Raw genomic sequence first — 25,937 nt, forward strand, 5'->3', positions numbered from 1 at the left:
ATGTTGTAAAATGATTACTTTACACACGTGTAAAACATTCACCATTCTACCAATGATTTACAACCACAATACTAAAAATTTCGAACTGATATGGTAAATCGCCAACTCCTTTCAACGAGTCACCAAAAAACCTGATTTTTCAGGAGATCGTTGTTGAAGTTTTAATAAAATAAATTAAAAAATATCAAGTCGCTTATTTAGTATATTAAAAACTAATAATAAAACAATACCTTTTCTTCAAAATGCAAAAACAACACTTTCTGCCCTGTAGCGGGTAAATATCATTTTTTAAAAATTAATGTTTTACTTAGTGAATACCACTAATTTTTAAAATCTACTGTAACACGTGCTTCGATGCATTCCGCATCATTTTTAAACACCGTATGGTGTTTGAAATTTTCATCTGAAATCAATGATTTCAAAATGATTTCATTTTGAAATCATTTTCAAACACCGTACGGTGTTTGAAAATTTGAAAAAAATGATGCGGAATGCATCGAAACAAGTGTCACAATAGATTTTAAGAAATAGTGGTATTTACTAAGTAAAACATTAATTAAAAATGGATAGATTTTACCACAAAGTGACTGCCGAATCAATTAAGGTAAATATTAAGTTAAAAATATGCCGCTTTTTCTGATATATAGGACATTTTCCGGGCATTCCGAAAACATGCACAACTGAAAATTGACAATTTTTGATTTATGACGTTGTTGAAAGGAGTGAGCGATATTTCATCATGTTTTCAGAGTGAGATGGTATCCGTGGTGGCTTGCAGTAGTACGTGGCATGTGATGGATAGGAAAACGTTCAGGATTCTTCTTCCTCTAATCATGAGAGCATCGAAACCCGTCTTCTTCTCTGGGGGATCCTTTTACAAACTGAATTTGGAGAACCTTGTAGCGGTAAGTTAAAAATTAATCAAATTTTACCATTAAAAAAAATCACGTGTTTTTATTTAAAAACTAACTGACTAACTAACCATCACGCCGCTTCCCCGCAGAGAAAATAGAACGCCACACTAACTTGTCTTGCCCTCTGTCTTTGCAAACCTTATTTGCCTCTTCTACATTCATACATATACGCCGATTATTACGACTCCTCACCGACCGCTTTCAAGTATTTAAAATACTTGATCATGCCAAGTTTTCCTCGGTCTTCCTCTGTTTCTATTACCAACCACATTCACCTCAAAAATTTGTTTGTTGTTTGTTTGCCTATCCTTTCTTCATCGATTCACATGACCCAACCATATCAGCACACCTTTCTTAATTTTATTTATAATGCTAATAAGCCTTGCATTCTAATACTGCCATTCGTAACATCTATCTTACAACGTTTTTCCGCACATTCGTCTGAGAGAACGCTACTTTCATCATTCTTTTGCCAACCTCGTGTTTCACTTCCATACAATAGGGTTAAAACTAGGACTCCATTTCTTCTGATTTAGTAAAAAGCATAAAAAAATCCAGGTATTATTTGATTAAAAAATTTAAGTTAACAAAAAAAACGCCATATTGTCATTTTATACATTTTTTGAGTCATAAAAGAAAACATTTTAAGTCGTATTTTAGGTTAGCTGGCACAGGATATATTAAAAAAAATGGAGTTATATAAGTATAAAATATTACATGACAGTTTTTTTTAATGTATTACATATTCAAAGAGAGCTAGACTGTCGGTTACTTGCATAAACAGGTTAGGAATAAGCAAAAATGCACTAATGGTGCATAATGAGGGTCGCTTTATTAAATAATATCCGTCAGATCTAATTAACGTTTTATTTAAAGTTATGTCTGTCCGCTATCATTTGAAAATCACAGTTGTAACTCATTGCTTGCTTGTCAAACTTAGAAAATCTAACAAACATTGCTTGCTTGTCGAACTTAGAAAATCTAACAAACATTGCTTGCTTGTCAAACTTAGAAAATCAAACAAACATTGCTTGCTTGTCAAACTTAGAAAATCAAGCAAACATTGTTACTAAGGGTAAGATGTCAATCATAGGTAGAATAGTGAATATATTATTTTTGACATCTCAACATAGATGAAGAAGAATATGGTAGTCTAAGCATTTGCAGGGCTAACGACCGTCATGGGCCGGTTTAAGCGATCACTTTACAACACGAGTAACATTCACCAATTCTACCCATGATTGACAACCACACTATTCAAATTCTTGGAAGTTCTATATATATATGAACCAATTTTGAAAAATTGTTCTTGAATCACTAGAACTTCACTAGAGACATATATTAGTGAGATGAAAAGAAGCTTTTTATTTAGCAGAAACTCTTTTATTAGTACGTGAGGTCCGAATCCTGGATTATAATCACACACATAAGAAACGCCAGAAAATATCATTTTCATTTTTATTATATAAGCTTACTATTTGACCAGATAATTTATTTACAACATTTTGAGTGTGTTCAAATACTTGTTCACAAATCTGAATTATATCCAAATATAAAAAATACTCCTTTATACCATACATCTCAACAGAGATAAGGAAGAATATGGTATTCTGGGCGTTTACATGGCTTACGACCGTCATAGGCTGGTTTAAGCGATCATTTAACACACGAGTAACATTCGCCAATTCTACCCATGACAACCACACTATTCAAATTCTTGGAACTTCTAGATATATGTATGTACACAGGGTGTCCCATAATTCAACGTATTCCTTTTAAGGGGTGTTAGGCCAGCTTATGACTCACCGAAAAATGAAAATATGACCTCAGTAAAAGTGCCGCAGTAGTTTTTGAGATATTTCCACTTTTATGAATTTCCCGAACATCTACGACTTAGATCAGTTTTTTGAGTTCCACTTCTTCAATTTTTCATATTTTAGGATTCTAATTTATGTTTTTTATACTATTTATATTTCTTCGATACTAATTACGCGGCTTGCTATTAGAAATAGGTATCAAATTATGGTAGAGTGAGTTCGAACCGAGAAACTCTGATTCAAGAGTACGCGACACTACCACGGGACCACAACCCGACACTGATCACTGACTATTGATCAAACTTGATACACAGTTATTGAACTCGAAAGACTTCACAAGGGACATATATGGCGGGATAAGGCAAGCTTTTTATTAAGCAGAAACTCGTTAATTTGTATGTGATGTCCGAATCATAAATTATATTCATATACTTGAGAAACGCTAGAAAATACCATTGTCATTTTTAATTTAAGCTTGTTTGTTGTAAATAAATTAACTGATGTAATTATTAGCTAAAATAAAAAGTATTTTCTTCATCTATGTTGAGATGTCAAAAAATAATGCAAATTAACTGATATAATTGGAGATTACACAGATTTGTGGACAGGTATTTGGACAACTCAAAATGTTGTAAAAAAAAAGAATGGTGAATGTTGCACGTGTGTAAAGTGATCACTTAACCAGCCTATGACAGGGCTTTATGCCCTGAAAATATCCAGGCATCCATATTATTATTCATCTATATTGACATGTCAATTTTTTTTTAAAATAAACTATGACCGCTTCTGAATATTGTCTGATTTATGTAAATTTTTGTGTTACCAAGCTCTATTTATTTTGAGATCAGTACAAGGTTACAGATACATAAATAATTTTAATTTTTCTCAACAGACTAATCTATGTTTTTGTAACTTTGATTAATTAAGAACGGCTATTAAGAAAACAAACGTAATTAATTGAACATGAGAAAATATTTTGGACGTAACAAAGTTACAGAAAATGATAAATTACCCAAACACATTAATTATTCTTATTTTTATGAAGTAATTTTATAAAGTATTTTTATGTGTAAAAAATAGTTATACCAAAAAATTAACATGCATGATTTTTCGACATATCGCTCACTCCTTTCAACAACGTCATATGTCAAAAGCTTAATTTTTCAGGAGATCGTTAATAAAGTTTAAAAACATAATAAAATGTATTAAAAATAGATAATTAGTTTTTACTGTGCAACAGATATTTTTAGGTAAAACCTGAATGTTTTTTCTCCATTCGAAAAATATTTAATATACTTATTTAAAAAAGAATTAAACAATACCTTTTATTCAAAATGCCAAAACAACATTTTCTGCCCTGTAACGGGTAGTTATTATATTAAAAATATGCCGCTTTTGCTGGGATATAGTACATTTTCTGGTTATTCCGAAAACATGCACAGCTGAAAATTGACGATTTTTGATATATGACATTGTTGAAAGGAGTGAGCGACATTGCAAATGTACCTTTAAGTTACTAATTCGTAAATTATTTTTATATTTTGCCACGCAAAATAGTTATATGTTTGAGAAAGAAAAATCAGCAGTGTAATAAATTATTAATGCTTTTATATTGAAAATGATTTTTATTTTGTTTATCCGCATACTTTGTTACGCAGTTTTATTTTTTTATTAATTTCTTATTTGGTTGACACTGGATATTGTACTTTTAAGGGTGAGATCTCAAACGTAAAAATTCAGAATGAGACCGGCTGCGCGAATAGCCTTTTTAAATAATATTTATTGGAATTACATTTTATAAGAACATGTTTTTCAAACTTCAATTTACTTAAAAATAACTAATTTTTTCCACAACATTTTTTTTTCGTAGAAAATAATTTTTTCAATCCAAAAATAGTGTTAAAGCACAAAAACTCAATTCCGTTAAATGTTACGTGGGTTTGAAGAAAATCAAGTCGCGGGCTATTGAATACTGAGCCTTAACGCTTTACTGATCAATGGTAAGAAGATTGTAGAGACTAGTGACATCTATAAAAATAACTTACAAGCTTGTTTGAACTGTATAAAGAACCCTACTTCAAATTATTCACATAAAAAAAAAACCTGTTGAGTGGTCAGATTTTATTGTTGTTGTTTTCGTGCTACTAATTCAATAAACATTGCTGTGAATTTTTATAACTCGAGAAAAGGTGTTGAACCTTGAACATTCCTTACAGCGTAACACACACACACATATATTTATATGTATATACAATATATATATATATATATATATATATATATATATATATATATATATATATATATATATATATATATATATATATATATATATATATACATATATATATATATATATATATATATATATATATATATATATATATATATATATATATATATATATATATATATATATATATATATATATATATATATTTATTTTATTTATATATATATATATATATTTGTAGACATAGATTTATATACACGAGTGTATATAAATCAACATAAATACCGAAAAATAAAAAAAACATGGCAAAATACGACTACTTTTGAGAAAGATTTACTGCTTCTACCATCACATCGTTTCTCCGCAGGGGTAGGAGAGAGGATGGAACGCCACACCCTTCTGTCCTGATATACACCCCTCGCCTCCTTCACATCCCCATACACCTAAGCACACATGCCCTCCGATTACGCAGGCTTTTGACATCACTAGATTTTAGGTTCTGTATAATCTGATCGTGAAAAGTCTTTTTCGCCCGTCCTCGTGCTAATAAACTAAAATTGTCGTTTTTTGTTTTTTTTTTATTAAACAATACGAGTATTTGAGTCTTATAACCTTCCTGAAGGGGTTGGTAGAGAGAATATATCGAATACAATATCGTAGGTATACTGGCAAAAAAACCTAAACTTGAAAATTTGCAATTTTGACGTATGCATTTAATAAAGTTTGCAACGTTCTATAAACTAGCTAAATACACTAAGTAGTTTAAAATGTCATATTTATGTGCTTTTAAATGTAAATTCAACTTTGAGTTTAATAGCAGGTATTTTATTCAGGCTAAAAGCTTTAAATAACAGGAATTACTCAAACAGGGATTTTAGAATTAACGTTTTTTCCAGTATACCCATGATATATAAACTAGTATATTTATTTAACTGATGAGAAATAGACTCATGAGAAAATATTTTCACGAAAATACAATAAAATTTAAAAAACGCATCAATTTTTGGATTATTAAAATATTATTGATATTTTTCAGGTATTGAAGGCTTCTTTCTCCTACTTCACAGTTTTGAGGAATATTAATGAAAAGAAAATGACCTAATGCAGATAGGAATATTTAAATACATTTATTGTTATTTTATTTATTTATTTAATAGATACATACATATTTTTTACTATATGTATTACGTCTCTTTAGGCATGGCCTGTGTTGAGCCGAAATACTCGCATGTTAAACCTATTTTTTTTATTTATTATTATTTGTTATTAGATTATATTCATTATGAACAATAGATACAATAACAATTTACAGTATAAAAGTTTAACAATAAAATATTTTTTTAAATTTATTTATTTAATATATTTACATTTTTATTTATAACATAATACATTTGAATCATTTATACACATGGAGAACTTTTATATTTCGATTCGCTGTACCTCTCCATAAAAGAGACTGTGCTCTTGTGCTTGGAGAGGGACTTACACTCATAGTTTAATGTTATATAATAGTCTTTTTTTATATTTTTTCAAGAGTAAATGAATAGAGCTTTAATTTTTTTCTGTAGAATTTTTATATCATCTTTTTTAAAAATTTCTTTAGGGAGTTTATTGAAATGTTACACCTAGACTTTTATTAAATCACCTTGTCCCTTCCAACGAGAAACAACCATTTTAGAAGATTCTTTCACCATAGTCAATATTTTTTATCACTTGTATACGAAAGTATGTTTATTCTATGAAAAAAAAAATGATTACCTTAAGAAAAAACTAAAAAAGTAAAACCATGTTTTTGTTTCAATTTACGAGTATTTTATACAATCAAAGCATTGTTAACTTTGCTATATAATGGTGGGGACTGACCTGAGCATTTCGTTGTAACGTAACACGTTACGATGCGAGCATTCGTATAGTCAGTACAGCGAGCCGAGCGCTCCATCCATAGTTTCGGATGCTCGCTGATGCTCGCCGCGAGCAATGTTACTACGTTATTTTACGCCGAAATGCTCCGGTCAGTCCCTACCATTACACTCTCTGTATCATTCATCGTTGACTTTGTGGTAAACTTTTAAGTTTAAAAAAAATGATCTGAAAAATACTTTATGGAAAATATACATGTAGTGTTTAGTCATTTTTTCTTATTTTGTTTTTACCTTACTTTTTTTTTATATTTTCCCATTTGTTATATTCTCTCATTTGTTTATTATAAATATGCTTCTTACCTTATGTTTTTCTCAATTTATTTATTTTAAATATGCTTCTTATGCCTATTTATTATACCTGTTTTTTGTTTTTATATTTTACCATGAATTAGTTTTGGTTATTAAAAAAAATCTTTATTATCTGTGTTCCAGTCTTGTTAACCTTAATCCCATGTCTTAAAATGAGAAATAGAAATCACTCATCGGGAATATTATATATATGACTTATGTATGTAATATGTTTTGAAAAATAAATAAATATTACGCGAAGTGAAAGATGAATCATAAGGAGAGTGTTAACTTTCTTTTTAATTCACCTGAGTTCTATATTTTTCTAAATCTTGGAGTTCTCAAAATGTAGAAATTATTACTATTTTATGTTGTTAGTTCGCACGCTGTTGTAGTGATTGTCCTGATGAAGAGACGGGTACGTCTCAAAACCGGTAGACAAAAAATCTCGGTGAGGGGTTATATACTAACTTTACTACATTTTTTGTAAAAAAAATATAAATAAAAGTTTTTTTTTCATTCATTCATTATCTTCTTTACGTTGTTCAATTGGATCATGTTTGATAATCAAATTGATTGGGAAAGGAAATGGAGAGATATATGAATAACAAAATAAATAAAATCGTCAAATAAAGGTTATCAAAATATATATTTTATGTACAAGATGTCTTTACGTGTTTGCCAAATATTTGTGAAGTCAAATTTCAAAAATGAAGCTGAAATAAATAGGTAATATAAAAAAAAGTAAATTCTCTAAATATATAAATTTTGAATGAAGTAACAATAATTTGAATAATTACACATATGAAAAACAAATGAATTACAAAAATATAAAAAGTTGCTCTTAATATCGATAATAATAAACAAAGAATATTATGAAAATATTTGAGTGCATATAATAATAATAAAAATACTAAAAATATTTAAAATTAAGTATAAAATAGATCGATTCATAAGATCACAATGAGTGCATTGAGCAAAAATAAAAATGTTTAATGATGACATAAAAAAAACGGTGTTGAAATCCAAAAACGTTGTGGTGATATTTTTATCCTTTTTATTTATTTTTAAAGCCTGATGTGAATATGATAAAAGTACCATCAAATTCAAAATAAAAAAGTTTAAATTTTTTCGCTATGTTCATTGGTTTTCTAGAGATTTTATTAAAAACCGCAATTTTTTAAGAGAATTCAAAAACGATGCCACGAGAGCCATCTAAAAGTCATATCCATAGAAAAATTAACTCAATCACCAATAGAAAATAAAAAAATCTTTTTTAATGTCTTTGCACAATGTTTAAATCCATTTTTTGCCAAGTTAAATGTTGCAAATACGATGGTTAAAATTTAAAAAAATACTCAATTACAGAAAATAAAACAGTCTACATTGAATCAAAACAATTTAAAGCATATTTTTTCGTAAAATATTTAAAGGCTATTTATTAGCTTAGTGAAAAATTGAGCTACAACGATTTCTGAATCAAAAATATGAAACTAAACAGCTTTAATTGACAAAAAAATAATTAAAAAAGACTACTTAGGACAATCTAAAAACATATTTTTTTAGCGAAGTGAAAAATTGTGCATAAACGATAGTGATTTTTTTGCTTTTGTTTTTTGTAGGATGGTCATTACGCAACAGTTTTTGAATCTTTGAGGTATACATGGTGTTGATTTAGTCTATGACGAGCTGTCTGAAGCTTCCGTCCATGCCGAAGAGGTCATCGTACGTCTTGGGCTTTCCAGGACGCCTGCTCTCATCAGCCTTCACGTTCTCCTGCTCCTTGAACCAGGCGCTGTAGCCTTCCAACTTCTTTTTCCAGGCATCTGGAAGTCAAAAAAAAATAATTTAAGGATATTACAGAAAAATGCAATAGAATGCAAGATTAACGATGTATATTTTTTATTGATTCGGCATTAACTTTGTGGAGCGTATGGATTATGAGAAAATGACTAAGAACGTATATTTGTCAAATGTGACCGGGATAACAATACGAGGATGGCCAAAAACCTTCAATATCTATCAGAATCTAAAATGTGGTACTGTCAAAAGTTTACGTAACTGGATAGCATGTATGACTAGATGTATGATGAAATAGATGGTACATAAAATCTTATCTAAACATAATTAATCAATTATTTTCTTTTAAAAGAAAAAAGAATGAAATTTTGGATGCAGGAAGAAGGCTTTGAATGTGATTTAATTATAATTTTAAGGAAGCACAAACTTTTTGTATTGTCATCTGTCAATGAAATCATCGGTAGTCGTTGAAACTAGTTTTGTTTACATTATTAAACAAATTCTTACAGTACACTAATTAAATGACGCTTTAAAAATGAAGTAATATAGCGTCATATCGTTTCTTTATAAAATTAATATTCTTTTTAGTCACCACTTTTTTTATTCATCTAATTCAACCTACCGGTTTCAACAATACATTGTCATCATGAGGGTTTATTTTAAACATAAAAAATAATAAAATAAAAATAAAAATCCTAAATGTTACATTTAGGATTTTTATGGAGAGTGTGGAAGTTTTTTTTGTATTCTAAAATTTTTAATGTTTTTTATTTTATTTTATTATAATTCTTTTTTATTTAAAATAAACCCTGATGATGATAATGTATATTTGAAACCTATGGTTGAATTATATGAATAAAAAAAAGTGGTGAAAACAAAGTCTCTTAATTTTATAAAGATATTATAAAATGTACCACAAAGTATCTGCGGAAAACATTCAAGAAATCATTTGGTTCATTTAATATTTTTAAATATAAAGATAAAAATATTTTTAACTTACTGTTGATGTCAACAATGGACCCAGCATTTCCACCATACTCTTCTGGCATCATCTCTTTGGGCACATGCTTGAAGAGGGACTCGATGTCACTGTGGATGAAGATCTGGAAGAATATTTCAAATTTCATCATTACGATGTACTATCATGAAAGCTTCATATTAAGTAAGGGTTGTTTAAATCGTAAAATGATCAATAAATGGAACATCCCTTCATTCTGTTAACATCTCAAAATAGATGAATAAAAATATGGTCCATAAGAATATAAGTCTGGGTGTTTCCCATAACTCTGAAGAAGAATATTATTGAAAAGAATATAAGTTTGAAAAGAATATAAATGGAACATCCCTTCATTCTGCTAACATCTCGAAATAGATGAAGAAAAATATGGTCCATAAGAATATAAGTCTGGGTATTTCCCATAACTCTGAAGAAGAATATGGTTAAAAAGAATATAATTTTGGGTATTTCCAATATTTCTGGGGTCAAAAGCCCTGTAAATACCCAGACTTCCATATTCTGCTTCATCTAAATGCATGTTTTAATATGTCAAAAAAAGTGGAGATAATCCAGACTTGTGAACCAGTATTTGGACATACTAAATTTTTTAAAATATTTTTTTAATGTTACTTTTGTTGTTGTTTTCTTGAACGAGACGTATTAACACGTTCGAGAAAGTTAACATGCTGAGACAGAATCGTGTTACTTTTGATTTTGTACATTATTTTTGACTTCTCAACATAGATGAAGAAAAATATGGTAGTCTGGGCATTGAGGCATTGACAAGGCTTACGATCGTCATAGGCTTGGTTAAGTCATCACTTTACACACGTGTAACATTCACGAATTCCACCCATGATTGACAATAATATGAAATAATTAAATCGCACCAAAACGTAACAATTTTTTCCTATTTACTTAAAATCATTTAGAATAGAAATGTAACGTTTTGGTGAGGTCCTCCACATATATTGTCTAAACTCGTTAAACGGTATGTGCGAGTTCGCAACAGCCATCTATGGTGGGATGAAGAAAGCTTTTACTGAGCAGCCTCTCTTTATTTTGATTTTGAGTTACTTACACGTTCCCTGATCTTTTCCTTGATGAAAGGCTTCACAAAGTTCACGATGGTGTCCACCAAAGGAGATACATTGATGACATGGACTTCCTTCAACTTCACAGGGTAGGCTTCCTGAAAAAAAAAATAATGAGCTTCTAAACCTTTAAGCGTAAAATACGTCAAATACATTCGAAATTCGTAATCCTCCTTTTGTTTTTGCGTAAATCAATGATAAATTACGCGCGTCACATGGTTTAACGATCGACTTACATACAACCGGTCTAATAGAGGAAAATTGTCAACACAGGACAAATCATAAATATTGTGATTCAATATAAGGAAAATCGGACAAATATAATTAAACCACGTAATTTTGGTCACTTTATGTGAAATTTTAATGTTTTTTCTAAAGGAGTATTTTCTTAAGACAAATTATGTATTTCAATATTGATTTAAATAAAAGTTGAAACCGGTAAATATAATTTTTTTTATTGATATCTCAAAATAGATAAAAAAGAATATAGAAGGGTATTTTCAGGGATTACAACCTATCAAAGCCTGGTTTAAGTTATCACTTTACACACGCTTAACCCTTTCCGGTCCAATGTCGAATGTCATTCGACATTTTTTTCTTTATCAGTTTAGTGTTAAAATACAAGCACACATATTATTTTCTCACTCGTATTTAGTGTAAAATGTAATAATAAGAGACAAGATTGTATACATTCAAAATAAAAGTAAATTTTTAACACAAGTGTAGTTTTATTTAAAAAAAAAACTTGGATGTATTGTTTAACCCTGTAATGCTGTAAATTTTTTGTGGACCTGGTGGATTTTTTTTTTTTTTATGGACCGGAAAGGGTTAATATTCGCCATTCTACCCATTATCGACATCGGTATTGTCAGCACTGCGATCGCGTACATAGTACATATTAAGTCGATATTTATAACGTGATGTGCCCCAATTTTCCCATAATTTGTCTTGGACTTGAGGTTTGATCTTTCCCTTTTCCCCTTTTCCTCCCTCCCGCCCCTCTTCCAGGTATTTATATTTAACGATATATGCGAAATTTTGTATATGGAATGTTACAATTACATTTTTTTGTTACTCATTGATGTAAATGTTACTGTTCTGTTATTTTTCTAAATAAATAAAACAAATATAAATTTATGACCACACGACATCTGTCCACTACATGAAAATGATGTGGAATGCATCAAAACACGTGTCACAATGAGTTTTGAAAAATGACATTTAAATAAACAAAAATCAACATTTCGAGTGTGTCCAAATACTTGTTCGCAAAATTTGGATTATCTCCAATTAAATGAGTTATTTTCATCTCATCGAAGATGAAGAAGAATATGGAAGTCTGGGTATTTACGGGAATGACGACCGTCATAGGTTGGATTAAGTGATCACTTTACACACGTGTAACATTCACCAATTCTACCCATTATTGACAACTGGATTATAATCACACACATGAGAAACGCCAGAAAATAACCTTTTAATTTTTATCATTTTAGCTTATAATTTGACCAGATAATTTATTTACGATATTATTTATTATTTCTTCATCTTTGATGAGATGTCAAAAAGAATATGAAAAATCCTCTTATAATTGGAGATAATCCATATTTGTGAACAAGTATTTGGATACACTCAAAATGTTGTGAAAAAAAATTTTTTTTCGTCATTCTTTCGTTGAGTGAATAATGTCGGTTGGTAGTTTTACCTGCACACAGATCAAGAACTTCTTGACAAGGGTCGGGGTGAACTTGGCAAAGTGGTTGGGGGTGGCGACGGAGGCGTCCAGGATGTACACGTCTCCCGCCACTCCGATGGACTCCTCGGCCAGACGGATGTCGCCGATCATGAGGGCGGCCTTCAGCGCCTCGGGCACGTTGGGCGTCACCACATCCTTGTTGGCTCCTGAAAATTGGCGATATTTCAGTCTCTGAAAAATTCTCTCTCTATTAAATCAAAAAAACTTGATTTTTCAGGAGAACGTTTTTTTAGTTTAAAAATAAAACACAATTTATTAAAAATAAATATCAAGCCACTTATTGAACTTTTTACAGTGTAACAGATCTTTTTAGGTAAAACCTGAGGGTTTTTTCTCCATTTGAAAAATATTTAGTACATTAAAAAAAATTATTAAACAACGCCTTTTCTTCAAAATACAAATACAACATTTTCTGCCCTATAGCGGGTAAATATTAAGTTAAAATATGCCTCTTTTGCTGGGATATAGTACATTTTTTTGGCATTCCGAAAACATATACAACTGAAAATTGACGATTTTTGATTTATGACGTTCTTGAAAGGAGTGAGAGATATGGTAGTTTTAGAGTTTTGCAAATTTCACGCGATATACCGAGCGGAGTGAATCTGTAAGTTAATTTAATTCGAACCCTTTTCCTCACCCCAATGGTGCATAGGGCACTGCATCATATAAACGTAGTGTTATATTGATCGTTAACACACGAAGGGAAGGTGATCAGCCCTCCGCTTCAGGTACCAGTCCAGGGTAATATGGAATAAATATTAGAGGGGAAAAAACATTCATATTTATTAGACCCCCCTCTGGGAATCGAACCCGGGTCCTCCAGAACGGTAGCTGAGCGTGCTGACCATTCCATTACGGAGGCGGAATTAAATCATATGATAAATCAATGTACCTCTCATCATCACGACCCTGCGGCCTTCCGGGGTGAGCCCTGGTAGTGGGGGCATATTCCTGAAATAATAAAAAAAAACACAATAAATTATTGAATTCGTTTTTTAGTTTCCTTATTTTTTTTGCATTGCACAATATGTTTACTATAATTATAAGGAAAAAAGTATTTTATTAATACAACAAAAATCCCACAAAGGCATGGCCCGTGTGTGGGTATACATTTTATTTGAGATTATAATAAACGGAACATGAAAGAGTACTATATATATATTTGAAATATTAAAAGATTAAAAGTGCTTATATAAATTAATGAATTGAAATTTCTTTTAAACTACATATTTTGAAACAGTTTAATCTAACTGAACTGAATACTACAAGCATTTTAAGCGAAGGACATCCTAATAACATTTAACTAGGTTCATTGAAACTTATCATATTTATATTGACTAAGCAACTGGTTACTTAGCTGGTTAGTTAAAATAATTATGATTAGTTTTAATGAACTTAGTAGAATTTTATTGAGATGTCCTTCGCCCAAAATAATTGCAGCTTTAATTTTATTAAGATTATTATTTGGTTTAATAGGGTTAGTTCCGTATTTGATCAAGGTGAAAAATTGTTATTGAAAATGAAATATATTATTCATCTTTACAAGGTATTTTGTTTTATTTATATGGCACATTTAAAAGTGTCTGCCTCCGTAGTGTAATGGTCAGCACGCTCAGCTACCATACTGGAGGTCCCGAGTTCGATTCTTAGAGGGGGTCAGTTAAATACAAGTAATTTTTTCACTCAAATATTTTTTCAATATTTCGCTGGACTGGCACCAGAAGTAGAGGGCTGATCGTTTTTCCTTTATGTGTTAACGATCAAGAGAAAACTGCGTTTATATGATACAGTGCCCTATGCACTATCGGGTATGGATAAGGGTTAGAAGATTAAATAATTTATTTATTTTCAAACAGATAAAACAAATGGCCTAATTTCTTTCAATCGCTTTTATATGGTTTTTTGGGTATCATCACAAAAATGTAAGTTTTATTTACTTTACCAACACGATTTAATGTCTATGTGAAACTCAAAAATATCTAAAATTATTATGAAAATATTTTTCAAAAAAATGTTAATTGATACCATAAAGGCACCATTTTTATAATTATTTTGTATTAAAGATGAACTAACATCACGCGATACCCCATATTTTAAAGATTAATTTAAAAATATACTACACTTTAACTAAAAAGTGACATGAAAGACTTGGAAGAAGTAGTTTTCATGTAAAAGATACAAAAAATATTCGTATATTGTTTAGATATAATAAAAAAACCCTTATCCGCACCCCAATGGTGCATAGGGCACTGTGTCATATTAACGCAGTGTTATCTTGATCGTTTACACTTGAAGGAAAGGTGATCAGCCCTTCGCTTCAGGTACCAGTCCATGGTAATATTGAATAAATATTACAGTGAAAAAATCACTAATATTTATTTTACCCCCCTTGGGAATCTAACCCGGGACCTCCAGAACGGTAGCCGAGCGTGCTGACCATTACACTACGGAGGCTGACTATTATTAGATACAAAAAATAATTTGTACAGTAGGTAACAAGAACGGTATTCATGGTTAAATATCCGCCCATACGAATTTGAAACCTTGACTTATATTTAGGATGAAAAAAACTGGTTTTTAAACATCAATGAAATTTTACTAAAATAGATAGATGTTCAACTTGAAATTATATGTTGCACCATTAATCATATGATAGATATAATAAACGTATCGGTAAGTAACGTAAGTTGAAACAGATTTGATTTGCAAGTACATCACTCACTCCTTTCAAGAACGTCATAAATCAAAAATCGTCAATTTTCAGTTGTGCATGTTTTCAAAATGCCCAGAAAATGTACTATATCCTAGCAAAAGAACCATATTTTTAACTTAATATTAGCCCCCTTTAGGGCTGAAAGTGTTGTTTTTGCATTTTGAAGAAAAGGTATTGTTTAATTTTTTTTTTAAATATACTTAATATTTTTCAAATGAAGAAAAAACATTCAGGTTTTACCTAAAAAGATCTGGTGCATAGTAAAAAGTTCAACAAGTGGCTTGATATTTATTTTCAAAACATTGTATTATATTTTTGAACTTTAAAAACATTCTCCTGAAAAATCAAGTTATTGATTTATGACGTTCTTGAAAGGAGTGAGCGACATATGTTTTTCGAATTACCTAACGTCCTCTGAACGTTCTCTGAAATGTAGATACGGCTAATGCGACACCGCTTATGTTCCTACTTAGTTACGTATTTAAAGCCTTTTTATTTTTGTGAGTGGGTTTGGTATTTATGTTTAAAGTTACTTTAATTAAAAAAAAACTCATGATTGAAAATTCTAGGCAAAAACTGCACTCGTTTTTATTTTTAGTTATATTAGTATTTCTTAATTACATTTTTTTAAATATTGCCTAATTAAAAAAATATCTTGTATTTACACCTATTTTACTATTTTCTACTCCTTGTGTTTAAAGTGTCCAAATCTTTGTTCACAAATTTAGGTTTTTCATCTATTTATTGCATATTTTTTATTAACCGTGATACGTAAAAATGTATCTGTAGCCTATCACAGCTTTACACAACTTAATTTTCGCGGAAACAATATTGGTTTGTCAAACAATGTGTATTTTTAAGTATTTTTGTAACTGAAATTTTTGTAATTTTGCAACACATTGTAAGATGTGAATAATTCTTAATTTCGATATTCAACTTTTGTTTTTGAAATAATATGAATGGAAAAAAATATGTACAACCCTGAAGGAATCCTTTACATTATTATTATTATTAACCATATCCGCTCCCTAGGTGGAGCATATGGAGTCCACAAACTGTCTCCAGGCTTTTCTGTCGGCTGCCAGCTCCCTTGCATCCTCCCAAGCCAGATCCGCGTCCCGAAGTTCTGACGAGAACTGCCGACGAATTGTCAGCAGTGGTCATAAGTACTATTATAAATGTACCTGATACATTTATAAATTATGACGTCAGATCCGACGGATTCAGTTTTCCTCGATAGAGACATATCGAATTTTGGTAACTAAAGGGTTAAATACACATCCGGACTGGATGATCCAAGGTCCCCAAGGAAGTTGTTGAAACAGATGGACTAAGCTACCAATGAAGGTGATCCACTCACAACAGGGTGAAGACTTCCTGGAGCTCTGGTCTCGCCATGTCTCTGTCGCTGAAGAATTCTGGCACAGCAGCCCTCATGGTGAAGTACATGTCCAGTTTCCTCTTGCACTTCTCGAGGGAGAACTTGCAGCCTCTGAGGAAGGTCATCAGGCGAGCATCGTCTGAAAAAATAAGAAAACAACATCAGAACTGGAACCACAGTGAAGAGTTAGCTGGTTCAAAACAACGGAAGGATATGGAAGAGAATGGAAGGATATAGAAGAGGCTTATTATCCAGCAGTGGAAGACAGAAGGTTGAAGAAGAAAAAATGCTTTGCACTGTTCTGGTCTGGTTGGAGTTGTAAAGCCATCTGAATACCGGCCAAAGTCAGGTTGGAATCAAATTTAGCTGACTAACTGAACTAACTACCTTATAATCCCTTTCACTGCCTACACTGGGGCACTTCCAGAAACTTGGTGATGGTTTCATAAACTTGAATTTATTTAGATTGGCAGTGATAGAGAAATTAAAAGCTATTAAATGTAAATAATCACAGTACAATCAGAATACAATTTTGTTTTATATTTATCGAAACATAATTCTTAAAATAAAATTGCTTTGAAAGAGAGGTCTGTCAGGAAGCCTAGAAGCTTATGTATTAGTAGATGCCCATATCAAGCAGTAAAAACTGAAGGTTGAAGAAGAAGAAAGAAAAATGTCTTGAAGTATTGTATTATTAAATATATTTTTTTACCCCAAGAGTTGGGAAGGTGAGGCTGCTTCTCCAGCCATTCCTTGATGTGCTGCAGGTCAGATTCCCTGGTGGAGACATTCTCATTCAACTCCTTCTGGATCATGGAGGACATCTCAGTCGACGGTTGTACCAGAGTCATCTTTGGGCTGGTTGTTTACCTGCAAGGATCAACACCAACGTCAGTTAATATATGCACATATTGACATGTTAATATAGATGGAGAATTGGCGTGACTTGTCACCCGTCATAGGTTGGTTTAGTACTCACTTTACAGATGTGTAACATACACCATTCTACCTATGAGTAACAACCACAATACTCGAAATTCATGGAATTTCTATATATATTGTTGAAATTCGAAACAAGCTTGAAAAAAATGGAACAAAGGCAAAATAAAGGAATGGGTAAATAGTAAATGGGTATATATATATATATATATATATATATATATATATATATATATATATATATATATATATATATATATATATATATATATATATATATATATATATATATATATATATATATATATATATATATATATATATATATATATATATATATATATATATATATATATATATATATATATATATAAATATATATATATATATATATATATATATATATATATATATATATATATATATATATATATATATATATATATATATATATATATATATATATATATATATATATATATATATATATATATATATATATATATATATATATATATATATATATATATATATATATATATATATATATATATATATATATATATATATATATATATATATATATATATATATATATATATATATATATATATATATATATATTTCTCTCTTTTTGTGTCTGTTTATTAGTATATAAAAAGAACTCCACCGGCAAGACACACAAAGTAGCTTGGTGAGTCTCTGCAATTTTTTTTTCAATCATGTTTATAATTGTTCTTTTAAATAAATGTATATAATATATGTAAATAATAAAAAAAATAATACAAATGATAATTCACTATAATTTCACCAGAGACATCTATAGTGAGATGTAAGCCATGTAAATGCCCAGACTTCCATATTCTTCTTCATGTATGTTAATTATTTTTATTTATAGATATATTTATATATTTATAAAATAAAAAATAAAAATGACTAACCACAAAGTAAAAACTTTAAATACGAATAATACTGAAAATATATAAATAATGAAAAAAGGCGTTTATTTTTTTTTTCATTTATTATTTTATTTATAATCATTTTTTTTATTTTTGTCACAATTGTCCATTCACTTTACGAGTATGTAAATATTTTGACATAGCGATCTATAAAAATTCAAAGGCATTTTTCTGATACTTTTCTAATCGCTTTAAAAGGCCGATAATTGAACACGTGTTTCGTTGTAATAATATGCCGAAAAGATGTAACAACGAGGAATGTCGTCATTCGAAATTCAAGGTTGATAAAAAGGATATGTAAGTTGACAGTCAAGAAACACGTGGACATTCAAAAAACTCTTGGTCCTTGATGTTTGATGATAACATATTAAAAAATTATATTTATTTCAACAAGACATTCACAGTATTTTAAGTGTGTCCAAATCCCTGTTAAAAAATCTGGGTTTCTCTGCTTAGGGGTAATTAAAATTATTTAACGTTATTTTTTGTATACAAATTCTGGATTCACCACACTAAAAAGTTATTTTTAACAGGTTTTTTTATTGACATCTCAACGTATATGAAAAAAAAATGGAAGTCTAGGTATTTACAAGGCTTATGATCCGTCATAGCCTGGTTTCAGTGATCAGTTTATAAAGTGTAACATTCATCATTTTTCGATTTACAACCGCACTCGAATATACCTACGTTAAATTTTTTAATTAAAAACATTTCAGTTCAGTTTTCCGTGTTGTGCTCTATTTATTTTGTTACATTTTCACTCATTAAAAATTCCAAATTAAAATTTTAAAAAATCTCGTAGTCAGACTTAGTTCGAGTAAAAAAGGATTGGTATTTATACTATCTTTAAGTATATAAATTTCAAATAAAAGATAATTGGTATTTTTACCTGACAGCAAATACAATAATCTAATAATTAACTAATTTCTTCATGTGTGAGTTCGCTGCAGCATCTATGAATGATTTGCGTAAGTTTTTTTCATTTAGCAGAGACGCTTATATTTCTTGGCATCGCGGGTTTGATTTCCCCCAATTGCGAAATAAATTCAACTACGATTCTTTTAAATTGGTCTGGGTGTTTGTGATGTATGTTTAACATATTCCAACTTATTATACCTGCAGATAAGCCTCTAAAAGTAGAGAATTTTCGGTATATTCCTTTAAAAAAACGTGTTTGTACTTTGGTTACAAATAATATGTACAAAACTTGGTACATGTCAACAAGTTCAAGGAAAATTTGAGATGTTTAGAAATTACTTACATTTAAAAGATTTTTCACTCCTTTCAGCTTGATATTTCTATTCTCCAATAACATTTAAGTAACGTCTGAGACATTACTATTTATAATTAGAATCCTAACTGTCCATCAAACCTCCTCCCTTAGTTTTTCCCTCTATCTCTCTCCCTAAAATCCCCTTTTTCTTTGCATCATTATTGTCATCTTTTGAAATTTATGTTTTTTTTAAATGTTCATGTACTATCTACCTTCTAATTGCAAACAGCTATATATGTTATCAAACGTTTTGATCAATATCACTTGTCTGTTTTTGGTTGGTTTTATTATAAATAAGATATTGCAATGATCCCGCCAATTTACTTATTTCATTTCTGTACATAAAGTTTAAATAAATAAATATTTCGATTAGTCGGACGAACTTTGAAATCCTTCTAGCGATTCCATACGAAAAATTGAAAATGATTTGTTTATCGTGAAAAAATGTTTATCGTGAAAAATTATTAATTTTCAATTCGAATATCATCAAACGCAAACTTTAGTTTGTATAAAAATTTAATAATATTATAAAAGTGATGATATTTTTCAAATACTTGCAAGGGGTCAGATCAGGAGTCGTCAGAGTCAGCGTTTGTTACATGTATTAGGAAGTGCATGAATGTGGAAGAGGCAAAGATTGTTTACGAAGACAGATTGGTGTTGCGTTTTAATTCCTGTGACTGCCTGTTAGTTAGCTAGTTTTTATGAAATTTTTTGTACTTGAATAATAAAAAATAAAAAATAAAGGTTTTGTTGTGATGGTTTGGGCATGTGAATCAAATGACTGAATTAAGAACACTAAAACATTATTGAGGCAAATGTGGTTAGTAATAGAAGCAGAGGAAGACCGAGGAAAACTTGGCGTGATCAACTATTTCAAATACTTTAAACTGTAGTGAATCCTCGTGATAAAATTAGACTCAAAATACTCGTTTTGCTTTGAAAAACCAAAGCCCGACATTTTGAATTTAAGTCTTTTTACTGTCGTAATATCTATCCCTTTTTTATTTAAATTTTACTCGGTAAATACCCTTATTTCTTATATTTGACAATGATCTTACTCCCTTCCTCACACACACATACACACACTCCCACTCTTTTTCATTTTTATTTTTTATCTCTTAATATTTTAAAAGTAATTATAACATAAATCTGGAATTGTTTAATTGGCTTGATTTGTATTAATGTAACTATTTTTTATTATATACGTTTTTAAATGTAAAACTGTAAAATTCCTGAACAAATAAAATAAAAACAAAAAAAACATCAAAACACGTGACACAATACATTTTAAGAAATAATGGAAGTTACCAAGTCAATCTTAAATTGAAAAAAAAAGTAAATGTTGATAATAATTTTTAGTTTTCATACAAAATATCCGACGAACAATAATTTTGATCACAAATAATTATGTTGACCTCCAGCAATGTCACCGAGGTCATGAACCTTTTTTTTTGTAAGAATACAAAATTATGTTGCAAAAAATATATAATAATGACAGCAAAAAACATTAAGGTACATCTGTCATTGTTATTTAATAGCGTATTTAGAAATTCATGTAAGAAACTTGGAGCTTGCTGACGACTTATAGGTTAATTCACGTCGGATGGGGTTTAACACGAAAAAACATTATTTTTTAATATTTTTTTAAAGGTACATAAAGAAGAATATGGAAGTCATATATTTAAAAGCCTTACAACCCGTCAAAGGATGGTTTTAATGACCACTTTATACACGCTTAGCATTTACCATTCATTTTTTATATTTTCTCATTTGTTTATTTTAAATATGCTTCTTACCTTATATTTTTCTCATTTATTTCTTTATAATATGCTTCTTATGCCTATTTATTATGCCTGTTTTTTGTTTTTGTATTTTGCCATGTATTAGTTTTGGTTATTTAAAAAAATATATTTTTTGTTACTTTATTATTTGTGTTCCAGTCTTGTTAACCTTAATCCCATGTCCCAAAAAGAGAAATAGAAATTACTCATTGGGAATATTGTGTGTATTTATGACTTATGTATGTAACATGTTTGAATTAAATAAATAAAACTTTGATTGTCAACCACCCTACTCTAAATTCAATAACTCTATATATTGTTTTTTAATATATTTGTTTCAATTCTGCTTTCTACGTTATATGCTATTTATTTTGTTACCTTTTAACTTATTGAAAATTCCAAATTTAAATTACTGGTATGGTGCGAGTAAAAAAGGATTGATTTTTATCTCAATATACATGTCATCACAATAGAGACGAAGAAGAATGTGGCCTGAGATAGGCTGTTTAAGATCAACTTTATAAATGAAACAACTTTGTTTAAACCTTGTTTTTGTTTTTAACTTTGTTTTTTGTCCGCCTCCGTAGTGTAATGTTCAGCACGCTTGGTTACCGTTCTGGAGGTCCCGGGTTCGATTCCCAAGACGAGTAAAATAAATATAAGTGATTTTTTCACTGTCATATTTATTCAATATTACCCTGGACTGGTACCTGAAGCGGAGGGCTGATCACCTTTCCTTCATGTGTAAACGATCAAGATAACACTGCATTTATATGACGCAGTGCCTTATGCACCATTGGGGTGCGGATAAGGGTTTTATTATTATTATTATTATTGTTTTAACCACTTTTTATTGGTACACATTTTCTAACCGGTTTCGACAAGACCCTTGTCATCCTCAGGGCTTATGTACTAATTCTAAAACATTGTAATACTCATAGTGAGGTTATAGTTAATAACCTTTCCCTTACGATACCAAAAACTTCCACGCACTCCGTACACTATATGAAAATGTGATTTAAAAAACGAGAAAAATGCTTGTTTTGAGCATTGTGGTAAAGTGGTTAAAACAAAGTTGTTTTGTTTTATAAAGTTTATTAAATGTGCCACAAAGTATCTGCGAAAAACATTCAAGAAAAGTTTAAGATCACTTGACCAGCCTTTCTCAGGTCATAAGCCCTGTAAATACCTCATCCACTTCCATATTCTAACTCATCTAACTAACTAACTAACTAACCATCACGCCGCTTCCTCGCAGGGATAGGCAGAGAGAATAGAACGCCACACCACTCTGTCTTTGCAAACATTCCTCGCCTTTCCACGTTCATGCATCTCCTCATACACACCAGCCGATTGTTTCGACTCCTATGCTGAGATATAACTCATCTATGTTGAGATATAAAAATCGTTATGATTTTACGACGTCATAATTTACGATTGATATAATCGCCAACGAGACAAAACCGTGACGACTGAGGTTATTGAGGTGAAGGTTACACCGTCATTACCTCGTCAGTAGACCGCCTGAATTAACGTTACCAAACTCTCTTGGCACAAGCGAAGTGTGACGGAAAGTGAACGCCTTGCCTTGTGTCGCTCTTGGTACGAAATGTTCTGTATTTAGTCTTATTTGTCGCGTTTCACTCGCAATTCCATATAGCGGCGTAGTGAAAGCAGAGATTGTTGTAGGGAAAAGTTGCCTTCATCCGAACGGTCCCTTAAATCGAACGCCATATCGCTCACTCCTTTCAAGAACATCATAAATAAAAAAAATGATTTTTCAGAAGAACGTTTTTAAAGTTTAAAAATATAACGCAATGTATTTAAAATAAATATCAAGCCACTTATTGAACTTTTTACTGTGCAACAGATCTTTTTAGGTAACAACACCTCAAGGTTTTATCTCATTTTGAAAAATATTTAGTTTATTTAAAAAAAAATAATTAAACAATACATTTTCTTCAAAATACAAAACCAAACTTTCTGCCCTGTAGTGGGTAAATATTAAGTTAAAAATATGCCTCTTTTGCTGATATAAAGAACATTTTCTGGGCATCCTGAAAACATGCAAAACTGAAAATCGTCGATTTTTGATTTCTGACGTTCTTGAAAGGATTGAGCGATATACATTTTTAAAAACGAAATACTGTATTATATTTGAATTCAGTATTAGAAAAGCGTTATTTGGTTAGTTAGCTAACTCACTAACTAATAAACCATCACACTGATAGCCAGAGAGGATAGAATGCCCCATTATCTAAGGAATCTCTTTACATATTTTTTTATTCGATACATTTGTAGGGAAAAGTCTTCTTAATCCGAACGGCCCCTTAAATCGAACGTCATATACATTTTTACGATATTTTATTCGAATTAAGTATTGGAAAATCGTTAGTTGGTTATTTGGTTAGTTAGATAATTCTGAAAGCTCCTGCAATATTCTCAGTTCCGTTATAGGATCTTTTAATTTCCATTCATAGGTCCATTTAAAAAAATATATTTTCTTTAAAAAAAAAGAAAGCCTACTATACTAACGTACTGTATTAACGTTATTTAAAAAGGCTGTAAATAACTAATTTCAGTTTTTTCGTTTCTCAAAATTAATGAACCATTCCACGTATTCTAAATTTTTATGGCATCGCGTCTTACAAGGGAGTCGTATGGTTCCTTTTATATTAAACAATGGAGAGAGTGTAAAAGATTCTGATAGACTGCCATCCGATTTATGTTTTGGTACTGTTTTCCTTGTCAAAATATGAGAGTAGTTAAGTCATGAGTTATATATATTAAAAGCATTGTTAACTTTGTGGTATGGTAAACTAACACTCTCATTATCATTCTTCGTTCACTGTGTGTAATACCACTTAAAACACTACTTCATTACTACCGGTTTTGGGTTTCGGACTACATTTGATCTTATGATGGGATTGTTCTTCATAAAGTTGTGTATTTTTAAGTGGTATTACACAAAGTGAACGATGAATGATATGGAGGGTGTTATGAAAGTCATTGTTTTAGGCGTCTTCTAGTATGTAAAATAAATCGGAAAAAATCTCACATACCTTTCATAAAGGTCGCTACTAATTTTTAAAATACTTACAAAATGCAACCATAGATGGTGACGAGATGTAGCATGTGAAAGAAGATGTCAATTGAAGCATAAATACAACTTCCGAAATTTTAGTATCGTGTTTGTCAATCATAGGAAGAATATAGTGTATGTTACACTTGTGTATGTTACTTAAACCAGCCTAAGGCAGGTCGTAAGCCTTGTAAATATCAAAAATTATTTATTTGAAAAAAATTTTATATTTGTGTTTAAATTATTTTTAAAAATGCTTTAATTTCTTACTATTTCTGTGAACCTAAACGGCTCATTATTAAAAATAGGTATCATATTGTGGTAGAGTGGGCTCGAACCGAATAACTCTCACTCAAGAGTTTGCGACACTAGCCACGAAACCACGACGCAATATTCTTCTTCGTCTTTGTTGAGATGTTAATATAATTTGCTTATTCGTTTACAGAAACGCAATGACATTGGCCCACATAATACCAGTTTTTGAAATGTTTCAATTCAAGGATACCTTTGTATGTTCATATTATATATATTTTTTAGTGCTTACGAAATCTAATTTACGTCGTTTTGACTGTTCATAACAAATCTGCAGGTGATTCATTCGTATAAAAAATAAAAATAATGCATTTACATACAATTTTGAATCTCACAAAGGGTTCAAATACAATCGTGACATGTGTTTTTTGTTAAATTATATGCAATATTCCTAGTACAGTACCAATCAATCTATATAAAAAAATATTATTTTCATATTATTTTTTGACATCTCATTAAGATGAATAAGAATATGGAAGTCTGGGCATTTACGGGGCTGACGACCGTCATAGGCTGGTTTAAGTGATCACTTTACACACGTGTAGCATTCACCAATTCTACCCATTATTGAAAACCATACTACTCAAATTTTTGGAAGTTCTATATACATGAACCAATTTTGAAACATTGTTCTTGAATCACTAGAACTTCACTAGAGACATCTATTGGT

At 30.2% G+C, this 25,937-nt stretch overlaps 1 protein-coding gene across 1 annotated transcript in view; it reads right to left on the reverse strand.

Moving 5' to 3' along the window:
- Nucleotides 1-8,228: 8,228 nt before the first annotated feature.
- Nucleotides 8,229-25,937, reverse strand: part of LOC148301172 (alpha-tocopherol transfer protein-like) — a 31,723-nt gene continuing 14,014 nt past the window's right edge. Inside the window, exons 2-8 of the mRNA XM_088273692.1 lie at nt 17,631-17,788; nt 16,898-17,057; nt 13,717-13,775; nt 12,771-12,967; nt 11,053-11,163; nt 9,975-10,077; nt 8,229-9,000 (exon numbers count right to left, since the gene is read on the reverse strand). Coding sequence (XP_088129818.1) covers nt 8,849-9,000; nt 9,975-10,077; nt 11,053-11,163; nt 12,771-12,967; nt 13,717-13,775; nt 16,898-17,057; nt 17,631-17,769 — 921 coding nt within the window. The 5' untranslated portion in view covers nt 17,770-17,788 and the 3' untranslated portion in view covers nt 8,229-8,848. The remainder of the gene's footprint in view (nt 9,001-9,974; nt 10,078-11,052; nt 11,164-12,770; nt 12,968-13,716; nt 13,776-16,897; nt 17,058-17,630; nt 17,789-25,937) is intronic.

The sequence above is a fragment of the Brachycentrus maculatus genome, unplaced genomic scaffold (assembly GCF_059751285.1).
Source record: "Brachycentrus maculatus isolate JH-2025_06_01 unplaced genomic scaffold, ASM5975128v1 h1tg000597l, whole genome shotgun sequence".
NCBI classification, from domain to species: Eukaryota; Metazoa; Arthropoda; class Insecta; order Trichoptera; family Brachycentridae; genus Brachycentrus; species Brachycentrus maculatus.